This window comes from Felis catus, chromosome D2 (assembly GCF_018350175.1).
Source record: "Felis catus isolate Fca126 chromosome D2, F.catus_Fca126_mat1.0, whole genome shotgun sequence".
NCBI classification, from domain to species: Eukaryota; Metazoa; Chordata; class Mammalia; order Carnivora; family Felidae; genus Felis; species Felis catus.
Window position 1 is genome coordinate 69,852,486 of NC_058378.1, and position 23,436 is coordinate 69,875,921.

At 45.5% G+C, this 23,436-nt stretch overlaps 1 protein-coding gene across 1 annotated transcript; it reads left to right on the forward strand.

Moving 5' to 3' along the window:
• The first annotated feature begins 607 nt into the window (after positions 1–607).
• LOC101101594 (glyceraldehyde-3-phosphate dehydrogenase-like) lies at positions 608–4,871 on the forward strand. Its single transcript, XM_011287646.4, is given in 2 exon segments — positions 608–2,548; positions 2,550–4,871. Coding segments are annotated over 2 exon segments (1,335 nt in total). The 5' UTR covers positions 608–1,826; the 3' UTR covers positions 3,163–4,871.
• Positions 4,872–23,436: the final 18,565 nt, after the last annotated feature.

Consider the following 23,436-nt stretch of genomic DNA (forward strand, 5'->3'; position numbering starts at 1 on the left):
TAAAAAAGAAGGCAGCCTGACTGGCTCAGTCAGTAGAGCAAGCAACTCTTGATCTCCGCATTATGGGTTTGAGCCCTACATTGGGGACAGAGTTTACTTAAAACATAAACTCACATCTAATAAAAAAGTAACAGAGACAGATTTCAGAGACATATCAACCACCTTTAAAAGTGTGGACCTTTACTAGATTCTCATTCAAATAAGCCAACTATTAAACAATAAACAGGGGTGCCTGGGTAGTTCAATCAGCTGAGAGTCGGACTTTGGCTGAGGTCATGATCTCATGGTTCATCAGTTGGAGCACCGTGCCAGGCTCTGTGCTGAGAGCTCAGAACCGGGAGCCTGCTTTCGATTTTGCGTCTCCCTCTCTCACTGCCCCTCCTCAGCTCATGCTCTGTCTCTCTCCCAAAAATAAATGAAGATTTTTTTTTAATTTTTTAATGTTTATTTATTTTTGACAGAGACAGAGACAGAATGCGAGTGGGTTAGGGGCAGAGAGAGAGGGAGACACAGGATCTGAAGCAGGCTCCAGGCTCTGAGCTGTCAGCACAGAGCCCGACGCGGGGCTCGAACTCACGGACCGTGAGATCATGACCTGAGCCGACGTCGGACAAGAAACTGACTGAGCCACCCAGGCGCCCCTGAAATAAATAAAGATTTAAAGAAAAATTTTTAAATAAACAAACAAACATGAAACAAACATATCTGAACACTGGATACTTGCGGGTGTATTAACAAATTATTGTTATGTTATTATTATTATTTTTTAAGTCAGCTTCACACCCAGCATGGAGCTCAATACAGGGTTGAACTCATGATGCTGAAATCAAGACCTGAGGTGAGATCAAGAATTGGACACTTAGCCAACTGAGCCACTCAGGCAACCCCAATTGTTGTTATTTTTAAGTTTGGTAGTAATATCACAGCTCTGTGATAACAAAATAAAGAATCCTTTTGCATGTAGTATGTATACTGAAAATGTATAATGGATATGATGCTTGAGATTTGATTTAAAATAATGTGGTACAGGGGCCCCTGGGTGACTCAGTTGGTTGAGTGACAGATTCTTGATTTCTACTCGGGTAGCGAGTCATAGGTCATGGGACTGAGTCCTGTATCCGGCTCTGCACTGATAGTGGAGCCTGCTTGAGATTCTCTCCCTCTCTCTCTCTCTCTCTCCCTCCCTCCCTCTGCCCCCTCCCCCACTCATGCTCTCCTCTCTATCTCAAATTTAAAAAATTAAAAATACTTTTTTAAATAAACCAATGTGGTGTATATGTCATGTATGTGAAGGGGAAGGAGGATGATGTAAGCGAAGCACGACTGGCCACATGTTGTAAATGTTGAAGTGGGGTGATGGCTACAGAAGGATTGGTCTCTGCATTTATGTTTTTTTTTTAATTTCCATAATAAATTTAAAAAATAAATCCAAAAATTCGGCCAGCCAACATTTTCAAAATAGCCTCCCTAGTGATCAAAGAAATGCAAATGAAAATGACAAGATACATTTTTCAACCGATCGTATTGGCAAAGGGTAGAGGAATATCAATACTCCCTGCTGGTGAGGATGCGACAAACAGGCGCTCTTCTGCATTCCTGGTTTACTTGGTATGACCTTAGTATCACCGTACTAGAAAGCATCTTGGCAATATGAATAAAAATCTCTAAATATGTGGAGGCCTTGGCCCTAGGAATTCTACCTCCTGTAATTCATCCAAAGGAAATGATCAAACAAGGGTATGAGATATCTGGTCAAAAATGTTTATTACAAGGTAATTATAATAGTCAAAATGTTTTAATTAACCTAAATACACACCAATAAGGACATGGTTTTAAGAATAAGGAAGCGTCACATTGTGGATACATACAGAGCCATTAAGAACTGTAATGCACTCTGGTCCTCCCCATTCACTAGACAGACACATCTTCTGGTGCAGGGCCAGCAGTGTCCCCAAGACACAATGGTGAAGGTCAGAGTAAACGGATTTGGCCATATCGGATGCCTGGTCACCAGGGCTGCTTTTAACTCTGGAAAAGTAGATATTGTTGCCATCAGTGACCACTTCATTGACCTCAACTACATGGTCTTCATGTTTTGTTATGATTTCACCCATGGCAAATTCCACGGCACAGTCAAGGCTGAGAATGGGACACATGTCATTAATGGAAAGCCCATCTCCATCTTCCAAGAGCGATATTCCACCAACAGCAAATGGGCTGATGCTGGTGCTAAGTGTGCTGTGGAGTCCACTGGGGTCTCCACCACCATGAAGACTGGAGCTCACCTGACAGGTGGGATGAAGAGGGTCATCCCCTCTGCCCCTTCTGCTGATGCCCCCATGTCTGTGATGGGTGTGAACCGTGAGAAGTATGGCAACTCCTTCAAGATCGTCAGCAACACCTCCTGCACCACCAACTGCTTGGCCCCTCTGGCCGAGGTCATCTATGACAACTTCAGCATTGTGGGGGGATTCATGACCACAGTCCATGCTGTCACCGCCACCCAGAAAATCATGGATGGCCCCTCTGGGGAGCTGCAGCATAATGGCTGCCCAGAATGTCATCCCTGCTTATACTGGCACTGCCCAGGCTGTAGGCAAGATCATCCCTGATCTGAATGGGAAGTTCACTGGCATGGCCTTCTTTGTCCCCACCCACAATGTGTCAGTCATCGATCTGACCTGCTGCCTGGAGAAAGCTGCCCAACATGATGATATCAAAGAGGTGACAAAGCAGTTGTCAGAGGGTCCCCTCAAGGGCACCCTGGGCTACACTGAGGACCAGATTGTCTGCTGCAACTTTAACAGAGACACCTACTCCTCCACCTGTGATGTTGGGGCTGGCATTGCTTTCAATGACCACTTTGTCAGGCTCCTTTCCTGGTATGACAATGAATTTGGCTACAGCAACATTATGGTCCCCAGAGCCTCCAAGGAGCAAGAGCCCCCTGGACCACCAGCCCCAGTGAGAGCAAGAGGAAGAGAGAGGCCCTCAGTTGCTGGGGAGTCCTTACCCCAACTCATCCCCCAACACGCTGATAATCTCCCAACCTCTACAGTTTCCATCCTAGACCCTCTGAAGAAGGGGAGGGACTTGGGGAGACCTACCTTGTCATGTACAGTCAATAAAGTATACTGTACCCAGCCCCCCAAAAAGCTATAATGTAGATGTATATTTATTAACATGGAAAGATGTGTCATAGCTATATCAAGGAGGGGGAAAATCAAGCTCCTAAAGCTATGTATAGTAAGATACTTTTTTGTTCTTTAAAAAATAGAAGGAAAAATGGCTAACAATGATTACCTCTTGGTGGTAAAAACATGGATTATTTTTGTTGCTTTTCTTTTGCTTATTTTTTCACTTTTCTAAATGAATTTTGAGTAGTTTTAGCATTCTAAATAATGAATTCCTGTGTAATCAAAATAGCCTTTGCCTAATGAAATGACATGATATCTAGAATTTGCTCCAATCATCTAAGGTTGGGCTATGGATGAAACAGGTTTGGCTATGAGGTGACAGCCCTTGAAGCTGGGTGATGGGGTAACTAGGGGCTCAGTTTACTTTGTTCTCTACTTCTGTATATGTTTGGAATTTTTTCATTCTACCGTTTTCCCCAATATATCCTTTTTCAGTCCAAAGTGACATCTTGTCATCTCTTGTCCTGTCCCTCCCACAATACACCTCCAGAGATCACAAAGTCCAGCACCTTGGCCAGAGACATTAATGCCGTCTGATGTTTTGATGGGTAAAATGGCTCACCTCTCCTGTGGTCAGAAAGGCATTGGGTTGGAAATGCTCCTCCTGTGAGATTCCCCCCTGCCCACCTTTCCAACCTACACAAGACAGGCGCCTGGGGCCAGAGGTGCAGACTTCAGTCAAGAGCTAACTGGCCCGCACAAGAAACAAAGTCTCAGGCTTAACACCTTTATCAGCCTGATTCCTGTGTCACCCTATCTATGATTGCCTGCCATTCCTTCCTCCCACGTGGGGCTCTCTCTTTCTCAGAGGGAGGAAGTATGGGTTAGTGGATTTGGCATACCCAGCCTAGAGATTGGCTCTTCTCACTTGGCTACTGCCCTGTGCTTTCTCACCCAGGCATATTGGCTATAAAAGTACCTAGAATGCAAAAATCACCATGAATATTCATGAAGTCATATTACAAATAATACGTCTTTAAAAATGAATAATCTTCTGGCTAGTCTCCCTGGAAATTGAATTCTTCTCCCACACTTGGAGTCACTTGGAGATTGTTAATAGTGTTGGTCAGAAAACGGCAGCCCAAATCGGCTCCACCATCTAATTTCGTGTGACCTGCAGGTCTAGAATGGTTTTTTACATTTTACATCATTGAAAAAAATCAGAAAAATAATAATATTTTGTGACACATAATGCAAAATTAAGTTCAAATTCCAGTGCCCATAAATACAGTTTAATTGGAGCATAAGTCACAATCACTTGTTTACACGTTGCCCGTGGCTGATTTCACACTACAATGACACAGAGTTGTTTGTGATACAGACCATATGGCCCATGCAGCCTGAAATATTTACTATCTGGCTTTTTAGAGAAAGAGGTTGCCGACCTCTGGCTTGAGGGTCTCCTAACTACTCTTGTGATTCTCTCTTGCCTAATAGAGCCGAACGGCAATGCCATCCTTTGCCAGTAAGTGAGACTGTCCTCCACACGTCAGCCTCAACCATCCAGGTTTGAGGCTCTGGGTTTTAGACAATTCATTCACCCATCCAATGAAGGTGTAGCGAATGTCAACTTTGTGCCACACGCAGATTTAAGTTCTGGATTCATAGCAGTGCCTGAAACAAGCAAAAACCTCTGCTTTCTTGGAGCAGAGGTTCTACTAAAGAAAGATGACCACAGGGGCGCCTGGGTGGCGCAGTCGGTTAAGCGTCCGACTTCAGCCAGGTCACGATCTCGCGGTCCGGGAGTTCGAGCCCCGCGTCGGGCTCTGGGCCGATGGCTCAGAGCCTGGAGCCTGTTTCCGATTCTGTGTCTCCCTCTCTCTCTGCCCCTCCCCCGTTCATGCTTTGTCTCTCTCTGTCCCAAAAATAAATAAAAAACGTTGAAAAAAAAATTTAAAGAAAGATGACCACAAACAATGTTTGTTGAATAATAATATGCAATATGCTAAGTGGCATTAAATGCTATGGAGGAAAAAAAAAAAGCAAGGGGATAAGTGGGTCAGAGAAGGGGAGAGTAGCAATTTCCAATCAGGCTAGGAAAGATCTCATTACAAGGTAACAGTTGAGTAAAGACTTGAAGGCAGTAAAGAGAAAGTCATGGATACACCTAGGAGAAGAACATTCCAAGTACAGGAAGAGCAAACACGAAGGTCCTGATGTCCACGTGTCCTTCATAGTCAAGGGATATCAAGCACAAGGAGTGGTTGAGGTCGAGGTCCGCGAGGCAAGGGGTAGAGAAGAGATCATAAGGGCTCTTACGTGCCATATTGATAGCATGGCTTTTCTCCAAGGTGAGATGGGAAGGCAGGATGGAGCATAGGAGCAGAGAGATAGCATAGTCTGACATCCAATTCCTTATTTGACAACTTTATGTAAATGAGGCATACCTTTCCACTTATTCTGACTCCTTGAGTTTAAAGAAGCATTGGAATGTATGAAAACAAGCGTAAAAGTTTAGGAAAAAGGAGAACAAGCACATCAGTGCGTGTTTTAGTTATCCATTGCCGTGTGACAAATCAACCCGAAGCTCAGTGGTTTACAAGAACAATATTCTGTTATTTCCCCTGGTTCTGTGAACCGAGTGGGATCAGCAGGGCGATTCTTCTTTTTTGTACATCAGTTGAACTGGGCTGGAACGTTCAAGCTGTCACTCACTTATATTGTTCCTCTATTTAGCCTCTCCTCGTGGCTAACTCAGGTTTCTTCACAGCATAGTGGTCTTGGGTGTCAGAACTGGCTTCGAGAGAAAATATAGAAGCCGCCAGACTCTTAAAGGCTAGACCCAGAACCAGCACGGCACCACTTCTGCCACATTCTATTGGCCAAAGCAAATCGAAAGCCAATTCGGATTCAAGGATAGGAGAAAAGAGATCCCCCCCAGTGATGGTGGCTTGATGGGTTGAGCTGTGTTCACAACCTGACAAGAAGAAATTGTTGGTGGCCATCTTTAGAGCTTCTCAGAATGGGCAAGAAACTCTGGTTCCGCCCCAACCCCATAGAACTATGAAACTCTTAGGGTCCCTTCCTCTCCTTTTGACCATTGCGTATGCATGACATTGACAAGTGTGGTTAATAGATTATGGCTGATTACCTTTGGGTTCTGGAATCATGAGATTCCCTAAGTCTTGAAAATCATTCTGAGAAGCATCTTGAGTCCTGCATCCATAGAGATTGTGTTCATTTTCCTCCCTAGTTCTGCTGGCCCAGCTGTCTGACTGAGCCTCCTTGACATCCCCGGGGCACAGTCACACTCCAACCAGCAGCTGGGCTCATCTCAGAAGAGGGGATGGGTCGTGTGATGTTGTGCAGAATTTAGAGAATGTGATACAGCTCTTTCCCCAGAAGCAGCCAAAACTTCCAAGGCTGGCCAAATGTGCACCCAGCCACAGTACTGCCTGCCTTCCCCAAAGGCAGGAGCACGTAGGTCACCACTGGACTGTAAAAACAAGAGGAAGAGCACCTGGGTAGTTCAATCGGTCAAGCATCCGACTTTGGCTCAGGTCATGATCTCACGGTTTGTGCGTTCCAGCCCCGCGTCGAGCTCTGTGCTGCCAGCTCAGAGCCTGGAGCCTGCTTTGGATTCTGTGTCTCCTTCACTCTCTGCCCTTCCCCCGCTCATGCTCTGTCTCTCTCTCTCTCTCTCTCTCTCTCTCTCTAAAATAAACATTAAAAACAATTTTTTTAAACAAGAGGAAAACTTTGAAAATAAAATTTTAGATTTACAGAAGAGGTACAAAGACAGTACAAAGTCCCCATATGCCTTTCACCCAGCTTCCTCTAATATTATGTCCTTATATAAATATGGTACATTATCAAAACTAAGATATTAACCCTGGTACAATACTATTAACTAAACTTACAGACTTACTCAGATTTCCCCGGTTTTTCCACTAGTGTCGGTCTTCTGTTTCAGGGTCCCATCTGTGATCCTATGTTACATTTAGTTCTTCATGTGTCCTTGGTCCCCTCTAGTCTGTGACCATTTTTCAGTCTTTCCTTGACTTTTATGACCTTGACGCTTTTAAAGAGCAGCGGTCAGGTATTTTGCAGATTGTCCCTGCATTTGAATTTGACGCATGTTTTCTCATAATCAAACCAAAGTTACAGGGTTTAAGAAGACTATTCTAGAGATGATGTGCCTTTTAGTGCATCATATCCAGGGGCACATGACAGCAATCATTTTATTACTGGTGATGTTAACCTGGGTGTTAACGTTCAGTATTTGTGAGGTTTCTCTCCGGTAAAGTTACTACATTTCCCTTTCTGTTTTCTACCTTAGTGTTGAGCCCACACTCAAGGGGAGGGGAATTGAGCTTCTGGAGGAAGAGACTTTTGAGCTTTTAAACATCCACAGCATGCTAGGGCAGGGTTGCCAGCAGGGAGGGCCCCAAGCCTGCCCACTGACTGGCTGGTGACCTTGGATGAGTCACTCAGGCTCTCAGAGCCGGGATTTCCCTCCCTCTTATGAAATCCATGATGGCATCCCTGCCCACAGCTGTCTCCCAGGGGTCTCAGGAGGTTTCAGCTGGTAACACTTGGGGCTGCTGGAACCTAGATGTGCTGGGGGACAAAGGGTCCTTGCCAATAACAGCTGAAGTCTTGCCCCCGTCTGTAAACTTGCCCCCCAGTCCTTACTCGCCTCATCCCCACAGCAGAAGTGCCCCTAAAAGTGATGAGGCCATCACTATTTTTATAAAATGGTCTCATGTTATTAATGTGCTAACAAGGGCTTGATGTAGAAGGAAATGCTGGAGGGAAGTATTTTTGTAAAGTGAGGCATTCTTTTATAAAGCGAGCGATTCCCCTGAATCGGCCTTCTTGTATAAAGTCACTTTTCACTTACTGGATTTGCCTTAACCAGAGGGCTCCAGGAATTCCTTCCAAAGCACATGCCATGTTCATGCAAATGCTTTTGAAAAGACAGAATGCTTTCTACACCGATGGAGATGCCTTACCTTCGAATGGCCAGCAGGTGTAATTGTTTCACATCCTTGGCTCTTTCCTGGTGGAGAATGCTGGCCAACCTGTATGTTTGACCGTCAACGCCAAACTATAGAACTGAACCCCAAGTTTAGTACTAGTAGAACTAAAGATGTGGCTGGTGAGTAACGTTTTTCTGGGGATAGCTGTATCTACTGGGACTGGATGTCGTCCTCCATTCTTTGGACACCACAGGCTACTTGGGCTGCCATTCTGGGCACACAGGCTTTGCCTTGTATAGCCCAAGGGCAGCCTTCCCGAGGGCTCTGATGTAGATGTATTATCAACTTCGGTAAGGAAATCACTTAGAATAGTAGGTACTCAAGTCCTTATTGAACACAGATGTTGCGAGCCTGGTCTATGCTGCAGACCTTATAACGTATGACAGGGTGAACAGTATGCACATGCGCTCTACCCTCGTGGACCCTAGACTGATGAGGAAGTGAGTTATCAGTCAATGAAAGAAACATGGGGAGTAATCTGATAGGGTGAGTACAAGGAACTCATGATGAGAGGTTCAACATAGGTTAGGCATTTAGGAGATGTGGAGAAGAGGAGGAGGGCTTGTAGGACTGATAAGGAGCAGATGTGAAACAGAAAAAAGCAAGAAGAGCCGTGGATGTGGGACATTAGGATCATCCCCCCAACATCCATTCTGCACCCTCAGCCTTGTACTTTAGATGGGATCCCCCTCGTGCCTAGCTACAGGGGTCATTTCAGCCCCTTGGGATAGTAATTGGGTGAAGCGATCCAGACTTAAGCCGTACAGCATATGGCGTTGTCCTGGCCATAGCAGTTGGTTCAGGATGGAGATAAAGACTCTTTTTCCCTCTTGGATATGACGTAAAAAGCTCTATTTATTGTTGGGAGCCATTATACAACTATCAGGGAAGCACAGATTGAGGGCAAAGCCAATACACTGTAGAGAATTGCAGCGCCAATGCCCTGATCAAACTGTACCTGAAGCCCACTCACCATTGGTCTTTTGACTGACCCATGAGCTGATCAATCCCCTTTGTTGTTTAAGCGGCTTGAGCTGAGTTTTTGTTGTTTTGAATCCATTATTCTAACTAATGCCAAGGGAAAGGTAGTTTGAAAATAAGGGAACAAACACAGTAGTGCCTGATGATATGAATGTGTCAAGCAAGTCAAGGACAAAAAGTATCCATCGGATTTGGCAACATGGAGGTCATGTGTGACCGAGGTGAGATCAGTTTCAGTGGTAGGGGTGAGGTGGCAGGGAGAAACCTGTGCAGGCTTCTGTGGGACATCCAGATGGACAGAGGACCCTGAAGCTATGAACCCTTGTCTGTGCTTTGAAGGAAACAGGCAATCCTAACATCTGTCACCACAGAGAAATTGGGATTTCTAAGATTTTAGACACTCTTTCCTATTGTCCTCACTATCCATCAAAACCTTCCTTCGCCAAATCCTTTAACTGTGGGTTCTGTGCTGCCCTACAGGCTTAACTATAGAAAGAACAGGACTTCGGGGAGCTTGGGTGGCTCCATCGGTTAAGTGTCTGACTTCAACTCAGGTCACGATCTTGCAGTCCATGAGTTCGAGCCCTGCATCGGGCTCTGAGCTGACAGGCCTGCTTCTGATTCTGTGTCTCCCTCTCTCTCTGCCCCTCCCCTGCTTGAGCTCTGTTACTCTCTCTGTGTCTCAAAAGTAAATAAACATTAAAAACAATTCTTTAAAAATAAAGAACAGGACTTAGAATAAACTATGTAAGAAGTTTCCATCACGGGGCGCCTGGGTGGCGCAGTCGGTTAAGCGTCCGACTTCAGCCAGGTCACGATCTCGCGGTCTGCGAGTTCGAGCCCCGCGTCAGGCTCTGGGCTGATGGCTCAGAGCCTGGAGCCTGTTTCCGATTCTGTGTCTCCCTCTCTCTGCCCCTCCCCCGTTCATGCTCTGTCTCTCTCTGTCCCAAAAATAAATAAACGTTGAAAAATTTAAAAAAAAAAAAAAAAAGAAGTTTCCATCACAACTGACCAGTTAGAATAAGTCTTGACCTTTGTCCCTCTAAGGTAGTTACTGTATCTTAACTTTTTAGGGCTAGAAGTCACATAGCCCTTAAAGAATTACATTAAAAACTATGTTAAAACCTTTCTCAGGGCACCTAGAGTAGCTTAGTCGCGTGAGCATCCAACTCTTGATTTCAGCTCAGGTCATGATCCCAGGGTCATGGGACTGAGCCCCACACCAGACTCCATGCTGTGTGGAGCCTGCTTAAGATATTCTCTCTCTCTCTCTCTCTCTCTCTCTCTCTCTCTCTCTCTCTCCATCTGCCCCTCTCCCCCACTTGCATGCACTCTCTCTTTCTAAAATAATAATAATTAAACAAAATTTAAAAAATAAAAACTAAATTTTAAAAACTAAAAAAATTTTAAAAGCTTTCTCTCTATCAGAGAGAAAATACCCCAAATTCTGCATTCATTGCTAGCACAGAACCCGACGTGGGGCTCGAACTCACGAGCCATGAGATCATGACCTGAGCCAAAGTGGGATGCTTAACGGACTGAGCCACCCAGGTGCCCCAGGTGGGGATTCTTTATACCAATTCCACGTTTTCTAAAAGTCTCAACTTATTCTCCCCCCCCCAAAAAAAGTAAGTGGGGGTTAATAGTTAATCACTTTGTGATTCCTGCGAAGCTACGAGGCCTTGCAGATCATGTGGGACACGGCACAAGCATTCCATCATTTACCAGTTGGAGTGAACAAATAAAGAATTCCAACCTATCCAACTAGCTCCCTCTTCCTGCCAATACCTCCTGGAACCCTTCTCACTTTCAGGAATTGATCCGGGAAGGGGTGACAGCTTCCTCACCTGTCAAAACTCGTTCCCACCAGCGTCTCCCTGCTCCCCTCCAAATCTCTCCTTTCTGAAGCCCAAACCTCCAGTCATGGCCTTGGAAAAAGCATTGGATGTAGGAGGTGCATATAGTTCCCCTTCTCACTCATGCGTGCCTTTATCCCAAAGATCCGACGTGCATAGTGAGCCCCAGCCCTCAGACGTCTGTCAGCCCCTGGGCACCACACCCAGAAATCAGGTGGCAGTGAAGGTATCCAAGCCCTAGATGTGACCTGCCCCTAACAGTTCCCTTCTGGTGGCCTCCAAATTTTTCTCATCACGTTAGCCCATCAGCATAAAAAAATTCACTTGTCCCAAAGTGCTGGTTTCAACCTGGCTCAGGGACCCACTGGTGAGGGGTGAAGCAATGTAGAATCTGAAGGAAGCTCTGACTGTCTGGCCGGGAGCAAACCCCTCTGCCCTAACGGTGTGCACTTCCCACCTGAGTAGAAGAAAGGGGCCTAACGTGTTTCATGGTGACCTCTGTTAGCGCTAATAATTATGGCCTGATTGTTTGCATACCCACCAGTCATCCTCACTAGCTCCTTGAGGGTGCAGCCATGAATAATTCACACTCATGCCCCGCAGAGTTCCAACAGATAATAACTTGAACAAAGTGAATATGGACGGAGCTGTCTGCTCTGAGAATTAAGTTAAGCCCTGTCTGCGTTTATCACCCTCACAACACTCTGCAGAACCATCTACTATTAACCCCCCACTTACTTTTGTTTGTTTTTGTTTTTGTTTTTGCGGGGGCGGGGGGGGGGGAATAAGTTGAGACTTTTAGAAAAGGTGGAATTGGTATAAAGAATCCCCACCTGGGGCACCTGGGTGGCTCAGTCCGTTAAGCATCCCACTTTGGCTCAGGGCATGATCTCATGGCTCATGAGTTCGAGCCCCATGTCGGGCTCTGTGCTGACAGCTCAGAGCCTGGAGCCTGCTTCACATTCTGTGTCTCCCTCTCTATCTGCCCCACCTCCGCTGGTGCTTTCTCTCTCTCAAAAATGAATAAACATTTTTTTTTAAATAAATCCCCATGTATCTTTTGCCCAATACCTCCCTCCCACCAACGTTAACATCTTGAGTAACCATAACAAAGTAGTCAAAACCAGGAAACTGACATTGATGTAATCCCATTGAGTGATCTACAAAGCTTATTCAAATTTCACCAATTATACCACCGCTGTACTCTCTCTGGTACAGAATCCAGGCTCCCGTGTTGCATTCAGTTGTCATGTGTCTGGTTGCCTTTCATCTGAGACGGTTCCTTCTTTGTCTTTTATGAGCACTTTTTTTTTTTTAATTACCATGAAGCTTATGCTGAAGCAGTTGTAACACAGGTGAGGTGAGAAAAAGATACAGAGGAAACTCACATTAAGTCGGAGACTTCACACTTTTCTCCAGTACTGGCCAGTTAGTGATTTGTAGAATATCCCTGCATCTGGATTGATCCGGTGTTTCAAGATGCGACCCAGGTTATGTCTTTTGGGCAAGAATACCATGAAAGCAATGCTGTGCCCCTTTCAGTGCATCTCATCGGGCAGTACATGACGTCAATATATTTCATTACTGGCGATGTCAACACTGGTCACCAGACGAGGTGATATCTGCCAGGTGTCTCTACGATAAAGCTACTATTTTCCCCTTTGTCATTAAAAGATATCATGGGGGGGAAATACTCTGAGGTTGTATAAATATCCCAGTTTTTATCATATTTTGGCCCACTCATTTTAGCATCCGTTGATGATCTTTGTGCTTGAAAACAATTACTACTGTGATGTTTTTCAAAAACGATTATTTATGTATCTCCTTCGATACTGAGGATTTGAATCCTACTCCAAGGAAGATCCTTCTTCCTCTCCTTTTCCTTATTTACTTATTCATTTATGCCAGTATGGCCTCCTAGAATATTAACCTCATCTTTCAGGTGAGGAAACTGAGGCCGACAGCTGGTAGATAGGGTGTCCCGAGCCATAAAGCTAGGATGAGAGAGCACCCAAACTTAGTCTTGGGCTGCCTGAGTCCTTAACTTCTCCTTGACGAGTCTTCATCCTTTTCCGTGACGAGGCGAGTCTTGTAACTCAGCATGGTTACCTCTTTGCTTTGGTCACCAGGAAGTTTACATTGAAAACTGCCTGTAGTAACATTGCTGATTCTTACGACATGAAAAATTTGCCTCTCGTTATTATATCTTATTTCTCTGTTCTCTTGCTCCCATGCCTTTATTTGTGTTTCATTTTATTAAATATATATTAATATATATATATATATACAGTAAAACCTTGAATTGCAAGTAATTGTTCTGCAAGTGTTCCTCAAGACGAGCAAACATTTCCAATACATTTTAACTTGATAAACGAGCGATATCCTGCAACGCGAGTAGTACATGACAGCGAACGTCACATGACCACAACTGAGCCAATTATTCTTTTTTTTTTTTTTTAATGTTTATCTATTTTTGAGACAGAGACATAGCATGAACGGGGGAGGGTCAGAGAGAGAGGGAGACACAGAAACGGAAGCAGGCTCCAGGCTCTGGGCCATCATCAGCCCAGAGTCCGACGCGGGGCTCAAACTCAGGGACCGCGAGATCGTGACCTGGCTGAAGTCGGACGCTTAACCGACTGAGCCACCCAGGCGCCCCGAGCCAATTATTCTTGAAATTCGCTCTGATATACAAGTGCTTTGGATTACAAGCATGTTTCTGGGACAAATTATGCTCACAAACCAAGATCTTACTATATGTATGTGTGTGTGTGTGTGTGTGTGTGTGTGTGTGTGTATAATAATTGTATATATTTGCAAATCACCTTAAGTCTCTCTTTGGGAGAAAGCAATAAATAAACACATCTCTGAGGCTAGAACATAGTTGGTTTTTTATCATGGTTTGAAAAAAAACTAATTTGATTGCTGGAAGATTGTTTCTTGACAATAATGTCCACTGAGTGGTCTTTGAGAGTTGTTCAAGTGCATAAATTCACAAAATATGTAGAGACACGCTTCTCTCTATGCCTTCCAATAAATGAGAGTGTCCAGCTAGGGTTATGAGAGTACGAAACTCTGACAGTTGGATCCCAAGTGCTGAATAGCCCAAGTGGATAAATGTGGAGGGACCATTTTGAATGATGCTCTATGCATCTTTAAGATGGAACTCTGAATGCCTTATTCTAGGGCATTGTTGGAAGATTAAAGGGGCAGAGGGTATAAGCAGGGAGCTCTCTGAGACTACAATTATTCAAGCAGAAGCTTCCAGAAGATGAAATACAAATCAAATGGGCAACTTTGGGGCATGCCAGTGTCACTTGGAAGATGTGGAGGTTGGACCTCCGTGCTTGACTTTGCAGGATCTATTTTCTCTCCTCCTGGGAAGCATACCTAACATTCTTTTGGAAATGCAGCTCCCCTCCACTCTCAGCTGTGTGTTTAGGGTAAGCTGAATTCACCCACAGGTTAAGGGGTTTAAGCCTAATAAGCCTAACCCACACCCCCAGTCATAATAACTGGTTCAGGTATGCACAGGTAACAGTCTCAGAGCCAGAGACATGACGAGTTCCTGGGACCCCATAACAGACAGAAGCTTGGCTTCTTTATGGAGCTTTATGGAAGAGATACAGAGAGCCTCTAATGGTGGGGTTAGAGGGTAGGAGGTCAGAACCCACAGCGGCTGTCTTGTGATCTTGTGATAGAGTTTGCCTGAGAGCGGAACTAAACCAGAGAGCTGAAGAGCTGAGAAATGGAAGTACCGTCTAAGCTCTGTCTCTGGCTCCATCAGAAGCCAGATTATTTCCTGACTGTGATAAGAGCCAGGGAACTGCCATTCTTTTATTAAAACAGTTTGGATAGAGTTTTCCATCATTTGCAAGCGAAAGAATCCTAAATGGTAAAACTACCTGGATTAAAGTCCCATTTAGTGTCAGAATCACGGGGGAGTTTATTGAACATGCAGATGCCCAGAGATTATGAGCGTGTAAGAAACACCCCCAGTGATTCTATGCACACCCAGGCCTGGGAATCACAACTCTCTGGTCACACACATTAGGACAGGCTGTTATGAGGCCCTCCGTGTGTCCCTTCTGCATCCTTGCCTCCAGCCTCTTGCATGCCAGGTGAGAGACCCCCCCGCCTCCACCGGGGGGGTGGGGAGGTGGGGGGGGAAGGACCCCTGGCCCCAGCACCTGAGCTTCAGTGCCTTCTATTTATATGTGAAATTGCTCGCATTTTCCTAGTTGGTGGCAGATCTGCCTGTTTGATGTTAATGAGTATGTGAACCCAACAAAAACATAAAAGATGAGGATCTTCCGAAGAGAGAAAATAGAAAATAAAGTGCTATCCAAAACGGGATGGGCTTAAAATTCGCCTTGAACTTCACCAGCATCTTCTCTGTCTTCCCAATGGGGCCCCTTTCATCCAACTAAAGAAACCAAGATAAAATGCCATCCTGGTGAAAATCCTGCAAAACCAAACCAATCTGATTTGTCCGCACAAAGAAAATGAGGAATTTGGCTGATCAAAGAGGACACAGCTCCCCCCCCTTAAACTCCTCCCACCCTGTGAGAGGAGACACAAATTTCTCACACACCAGTGATGGTCCCATACCCATTTTCAAATAGCCCCTCGCATCCTGGTGCAAACCTTAGCTGCCTCTGAATAACCCACTTTAGGACCTGGATGTTCTGATCTGATATTATTAAATGGAAAGTGGCCGTTTTCTCTGCTAGAGAGAGGCAGGGGCATTTGTAACAGCTAGAATCAAAGGCCCGGTGTCTTCTGTTCCTAATTATCAATAGTGTTTTATAATCTTATTAATATTGATACACAGTATACTGAAGATCTGTTAAGGCGTAATGTATGTGGAAGATAATTAACAAGATTCGAGTCAGATCAATCGCCTATTTGACAGCCAACGGTGTGTGGCTTATAAATTATACATATTCTAGGTATTGCTCAAAATGTTTAAAGTTTCAGTCCAATCCCTCCGATCCAGCGCTGGGGGAAGGCATGAACCTAAAGGTACCGTCCCCAGCCTATTGGAGCCTCTTTGGCACATACAGGACTCACTCTTACTTAAAAATCAAAGGGTTCCATTAACCGCCAAGATCTACGCACAGCATAAAAACACACCTTCTCCATGTAAAGTGCAGAAAAACAAAAGGTGAAATCTTGTAAGAAAAGAGATGATTAATAAAAGGAAGGTAATTCGCCTTTTGATTTCCGAAAGAAGGTAACAGTTGGATGTTTCAAATGGCAGAGCTCATCTTTCCTGCTGGGGCTGGTCCGTAAAAGGGCGAGACGTTTGTTTGCAGTCAATACAATGAATAATCCCAATTAATGTGAATGTTTGGGTAAATTCAAGAGCTTAAAATCTCCTGGCTAAGCATAGTGTATGTGCAAAAGCGTGTATGTGTGTGTCTCCGTGTGTGTGTGCCTCTGTGTGTGTGTGTGTGTGTGTGTGCATACATGTGCACATATGTATTGTGAGGGCAGTGGACTTTATTGTTCCTCTCAGACACTATCTCTTTTAGGGGCAACCCCAATCCCGTTCAGTCCATTCAGATGGGGCTACCCTATCCTTGCCCAGGAATGAAACACATGACCCAAACTGGCCAATCAGAGCCCTTCTCGTGATTTAGTTTTCAGAACCCTTCGAAAAGACAGGTGCAGTTTCCCACTGGGGTTTTAAGCAGAAGGTCTTACACTGCTGACAGTCAGTCCCTTTCCACGAGGGGGAAAGAGCCTACCTGAGAAGAAGCAATCCAGAGGAAAACACAGTGAAGAGAACTGGGTCCTGCTGACATCACTTGAGCCCCTGGATCCAGCTGTGTCTGAAGCTCATACTTGGGCTTCCGATTACCTGAGCCGATCATTAGTTCCCTCCTATTGCTTAAGGCAATATGAATTAGGTTACCTGAAGAAATCCTAGCTAACACTTAAATGAAGAAATTGCCCCAACACAGGAGATTAGGGCCAGATTTTTGGCCTCTCTTCTTTTCTTCTCCATGATGCAGATGAGATGCTAGGTTCGGAAGACATTCCAGTTCAGAAGCTGGAAATAAATATGAAGCACAAAAAAAAAAGGTTAAAAAAAAAAAAAGGATGCAGCAGGTTTATGGAGACAATGGGGTTATGATGAGGAGACCCTGATCTGGGATTGAACCTTGCAGAATATCCTAGGGTCCATCAAATTTCCCGGGAGATTGCAGCATTCTGTTACGGAGCTTGCAGCCCCCATGAGAAGAGAGCCAGGGGCTCAGAGAGTCCCCAGATCAGGCAGTAGCCTGACCTGAGCTAGGAAGGTCACCGCTCCAAAAGGGTAACTCCAGAAACCTAAACACTCCATGGGATTTGTGACGGGTCATTGTGAGGACGTGAAGTGACGTTGAGGTCCCCCGTGCACTGTGATATTAGGATGACAACCATGACGATACAGTGAAATCTTATTTGCTGGCCAGGTTCTAAGATCAATGTTAAAGTCAAGGTCATTGATGGAGGGCAGTAGAACAGCTGCAAGCCTCTATAAGGGCTTTGGCACAAATTAGAAAAAGGTGCCTACTCCCTTTCTGAACTAGAAGAAAGATGCCTCCTCTGGACAGAAGAATCTGCAGCAGAGCACAAGCCTTGGGGGAAAAGAAGCTCGAGCAGGATTTTAGCTCCCATTCACCCCATAAGCTGGCATCTTGTGCAGTGTGCAAACTGGACAACTGTATGTGGCAGCACCAAGGAGAGACTTCCCAGCCAGCCTCCCTAACTGCCTCTGATCCATTGGCTACTCTTTCTGTCCTCTGTAGAATGTTGCATCCCTGGGTACATGTGCCTGCAGCCCTCTGAATGCTCAGGATGACCAGGCTACCCTCTAGGGCATCCATACACATCTGCTTCCCCGGCTGACTAATATTATCACGAGTCCCCCTGGTTTGTACCCAAACCTATTTCAGCCACTACATTGCAATCACCCTGTTTAATTAAAAAATATGATAATCTTGGGGCACCTGGGCGGGTCAGTCAGCTGAGCATCCGACTCTTGATCTCAGCTCAGGTCTTGATCTCAGGGTCGTGAGTTCATGCGCTGCTTTGGACTCCGCATGGGATGTGAAGCCTACTTAAAAAAATAAAAAAAGGATGGAAATCAAGAGAAGTAAGAAAAGAGCCTTGTGGTTTCTATGAAAATTTAAAAAAAAAAGCTTTGGAAAGATAAAGGCAAGTTTACTAAAAAAAAAATCTTGAATTAAGGCATCTTATAGGGGTGATGGAAATGCATTGTAGTTTGATGGTGTTTTCACAGCTGTAGAAAACCGCATGCAACTGTTAAAACTCATTGAAGTGTGTGCTGTAACTAGAGGCAATTTATTACATGTAAATTATCGTTCCATAAAATTGAGAAGAAAAAGGTGCCCGAGTGGCTCGGTCAGTTAAGTGTCTGACTCTTGATTTCAGCTCAGGTCAAGATCTCACAAGATTGGGGCGCCTGGGTGGCTCAGTCGGTTGGGCGTCCGACTTCAGCTCAGGTCACGATCTCGCGGTCCGTGAGTTCAAGCCCCGCGTCGGGCTCTCTGCTGACCGCTCAGAGCCTGGAGCCTGTTTCGGATTCTGTGTCTCCCTCTCTCTCTGACCCTCCCCCGTTCATGCTCTGTCTCTCTCTGTCTCAAAAATAAATAAATGTTAAAAAAAATTAAAAAATGATCTCACAAGATCAAGATCTCAATCTCGTGAGATAGAGCCCCACCTTGGGCTCTGTGCTGACAGCATGAAGCCTGCTAGGGATTCTCTCTTTCCCTCTCTCTCTCTGCCCCGCCTCTGCTTGTGCGTGTGCTCTCTCTCTTGCTTGCTCTCTCAAAATAAACAAACTTTAAAAAAAATCGAGAAGAAAAATAGTGCAAGTAAAACAATATAAAAGATTAGGGGAGAGAAGACGTGACCGTCCTTGAGGAGTCTTGCATTCTGATTGTTCTGCAAGTGGGTGTAAGGTTTTGCTTCACTTCAAGAAGAAAAAAAAAACACAACTAGAAATTAGAAGTGATGTGCCACTGGCTTGGGGAAGATGGAGAAGCTGGAACTGGAAAGAACAGACCCAAACACCCACAAAACCTCAGCTCTACATCAAAAGATTGGCAAAGAGGGGCACCTGGATGGCTCAGTCGGTTGAGCGTCCGACTTCGGCTCAGATCACGATCTCGCGGTCTGTGAGTTCGAGCCCCACATGGAGCTCTGTGCTGACAGCTGGGAGCCTGGAACCTGCTTCGGATTCTGCGTCTCCCTCTCTCTCTGCCCCTCCCCCGCTCATGCTCTGTCCCTCTCTCTCTCTGTCAAAAATAAATAAACATTAAAAAAAAAAGATTGGCAAAGAAACTGGACATTTATCATGTTTGAATTTAAAAAACTGTTTAGCGTATATGTATACGTGTTGTTTTATAAATATTCCTCATTTTAGCTGATTTGGGGAAGGGGGGAGTGGGATAAACTGCCAGCTTCTGCCCAGATCCCAGCACACAGCAAGGCTTCCCCTGTGATCTTTGTCACCATGAAAATCCCTGAAATCATCTTCATAGTTTCCAGTAGTGCTTTGTTTCAGTAAACCCAGCACAATCTCCTTTTCCTCCTTTCCTCCTGCGGGAACAGATCGCTGTTTCTTCAGGGGCATATAAGGGCCAGGTTGCACAAAATTGCTGGCCCCCACCTTCAGTGTGGTGAGAGGCTCGCACTGTGGGCGGCCTCTGACCCAGGGAGCACGGGCTCACCCAGGAAGATGCAATCAGCTACGCCGCTGACATTGCACACACTTTCTGGCACTCTGTGTGTGTTGCTGAGTTCTTATAACTTAAATGTGCGTCATGGGGATCTACCACATATCCACTTGTAGACAGCAGTTCGTTCTGGATTATTTCCAGTTCCTGAGCTGCGTGGCGGCATGATGGGTTCTCCCACTTAGAATCACTGAGCACTAACAATGCGAGTGGTCAATAAGATTATCTTCCCCAATTCTTCTCTCTCTCCCTCCTGTAGAATTATAATCTCCCTTCTTTGGTTTCACAGGGAGCACCTGACTCCTCTGCCCCTTCAGGTTGGGCTGAACCATTGATTTAGCTAATGCAGACCTAGCACCAATAGGACTAAATGCGTATGTGCCCCTGGCTTGCCATCTTTCGTTTCTGCTGTGTGCCAATGAAACGATCATACCCTGAGAAGCCACTGGTCCAAGGAGGGTAAGAGACACATGGGGCAAACCTAGATCTAACCCAGTGCCTGGAGCTAAGCCCAGTCAAAGCACAGCCTGAAGCAAGCTACTTGGGCCAACTCATATAACCACATGCTAGAAATATGCATATTTGTTTGTAAGCTCCTGAGACTTAGGAGCCATTTGTTACGCAGCATTGCTGACTAAAGACCTGACTGATACAGAATGGGAGGATGTTAAAGAGCCTCTTGTACAACCCACTGGCTTTACAGATGAAATTATTTACTAACTCTGTAACAGTGGACCAGGTGGTTTTTGGTCTGGTTTTTTTTTGGATCTGGAAATGAAAATACAATACCTGTCTCACCCAGCTCTCAGAGACGTGATAGGGATGAAATGATAGCTGTGAGAAATTTTGCCCCGTGGCATAATCACAACCACATAGCTGTGAACCTTAAACTACTGATAGCTCCCCATTGCCCAAGGTACACAGCCAGCAATGCTCATCATGGCATGCATGCCTACTGTGTCCGGTCCCACCTGTCATAACCACATTACTTCTCGCCAATATCCACACACCATGTTGCCACCACTTGAATCGTCTGCTGTCCCCAAACTGTCTCTGATCTTTTTTTTCCCCATGTTTTTCTCACTCTGGACCCTTCCCTTAGAACGCCTCTTCTAGTCATCCCACCCTCTGGAAACCTTCAATGTGTAACCCAAATAGCGAATCCCCCAAATGGCTGCTCCCATCCCTGTGGCCAAAGTGAAGTCGTTATTTCCTCCTGGACACTTAACACCTTTTACTTGTATCCTGAGCACTGAGCCCAATCCATCACTGACGCTAAATGAGAATCAGCTTTCTGAGCACAAGGATCACTTTTTGTTGATTTTCATCTCCCGTGGACCCCAGCCTAGGATGCGCTCAGTGTTTACCGATAATGAAAGAAGGTATCTTCCCCCAGCTCCAGGAAGCAAAGTTAACCCAGCACACTCTGGTGGTGTCTTTCTATCACGTTCTGGTGCACAGTCAATAATGGCACTGCTGCCCGTGAATGGTGACCCAAACAGTGGCCATTTATGGGCACTTATTCTGGGGCAGGATCTGGACTAAACGCTCTACACATATTGTCCTGTTTGAATCTCCTGAAAACCCCCTTAGACATTTGTTTCATTTAACTATGGAGATGCTGTAGAAATTGTTATGGGTTGTCCTGTACCTCCCGGGCACCCAGCTAGACCGCGTTTCCCAGGTACCCTGGCAGTGGGGGGTAACCACGTGACTAGGTTCTGCCCAGTGGAATGCAAGAGAGGGTCGCAGGGGCACTTCTAGACCACACTTCTAAAACCCTGTCCTGCAATGCTCTGTCTTCTCTTCTGACAGTGCATACAGAGGATCCCGCCAATCATCTCAAGGCCTAAAGGACTGTAGAACCAAAAAGTAGAAAGAGCTTGGGTTAGCGAAGCATGCGCCAGGTGAAAGGCCACCCGTCGAATATTCCTGCGTTGGACTGTGATATAACTGTGATATAACTGATATAACTGTGAAGTAAATTTCTATTTTGTTAAGCCACTAGGATTTTACTTACTTGAGGCTGCGACGTGAGGAGCCCGAGGTCCAGGTTAACTGACTGTAGGCAAGTTGCATACAAGTTGGAGCTAGGATATTAACTCAAACCTAGCTATCTCTCCTACCCCTGTGATGCTAACTACTATGCATATTTCAGCTAAAAAAAAAAAATGCAAGCAGGGGCGCCTGGGTGGCGCAGTCGGTTAAGCGTCCGACTTCAGCCAGGTCACGATCTCGCAGTCCGGGAGTTCGAGCCCCGCGTCGGGCTCTGGGCTGATGGCTCAGAGCCTGGAGCCTGTTTCCGATTCTGTGTCTCCCTCTCTCTCTGCCCCTCCCCTGCTCACGCTCTGTCTCTCTCTGTCCCAAAAATAAATAAACGTTGAAAAAAAAAATTAAAAAAAAATGCAAGCAAATGAAAACAAACCTCCTAATGGGGCAAAATCAGGGTTTCCTAAAACCATGACTCTTTGTGGCCTAGGAATGTGGCAGAGCAGAGAATTCCCATGGTGTGGTTTCATGAAAATACTGTGTTGTTGCCCTACTTTAAGGCAAGAGGGGGAAGCAGAAGGGAAATGCCATGTGCTGAGTGCCCACACACGCCAGACACTGCACATGCACGTTCTCTCGTTTACCCTTCACATCAACCCTCCGGGAAGGTGTTAGTACCCGCAGGCTCAGGAAAGCTAAGCAACTTGCTCAAGATGCCACAGCTAATGAGCAGCAACACTAGGATTCAAACCCATGTCCATCTGATTCCAAATAGAGTAGTTACTGTTTCCATTATGGCTCTAAGGAGGATATCCAGGGTCCATTTCATTCATTCATTCACTCATTCATTCATCGGGGTCCCTTTCATTCATTCATTCATTCATTCATCGGGGTCCATTTCATTCATTCATTCATTCATTCATCAGGATCCATTTCATTCATCCATTCATTCATCAGGATCCATTTCATTCATTCATTCATTCAATCAATGGGTCCATTGCATTCATTCATTCATCAGGGTCCATTGCATCCATTCATTCATCAGGGTCCATTGCATCCATTCATTCATCCATCCATCCATTCATCATTCATCCATTCAATATTTGTTGTGTACCTACTGTGGGCCGGGCACTCTGCTAGTCTCCAGAGATGAGGATCAACCCTGAGGTGGCCACAAGAAGGACACCAAAGGCACTAAATTGAAGGAGGCACTCATTCTCAGGAGCTTACCCTGCCCTCCAAGTACCCAGAAAGTGAACACTTCCATGTTGTGCCTTAGGCATCAGTTCACTTCTAGTCCCAGATCTGATGGAGTAGCCAGCAAAACCAGACAGACATTCTGCCCTCAGAGAGTTTATATCTTAGAGAAGACAGACAAGCTACTATTGCAAATCACCCCAACCGTAGCACCTACCATAGTCTAGTGAAACCACACCGTTTTGTTATACTCACAGAGACCGTGGTCAGGCATTCAGCAGGCACAGCAGGGATGGTCTGTCCTCTCTCCACACTACTTGGGATTCAGCTAGAAGACTAGGCCAGGGTGACTGGAACAGGTCTGGGGCTTTGTCATTCACACATCTGGCATCTCAACTGTGATGATTGAAGTTTAGGCCGACCTGGGACGGTGCCGACTGGAGCACGTCTGCAGACTTCCCTTATGGCCTGGGCTTCTGGG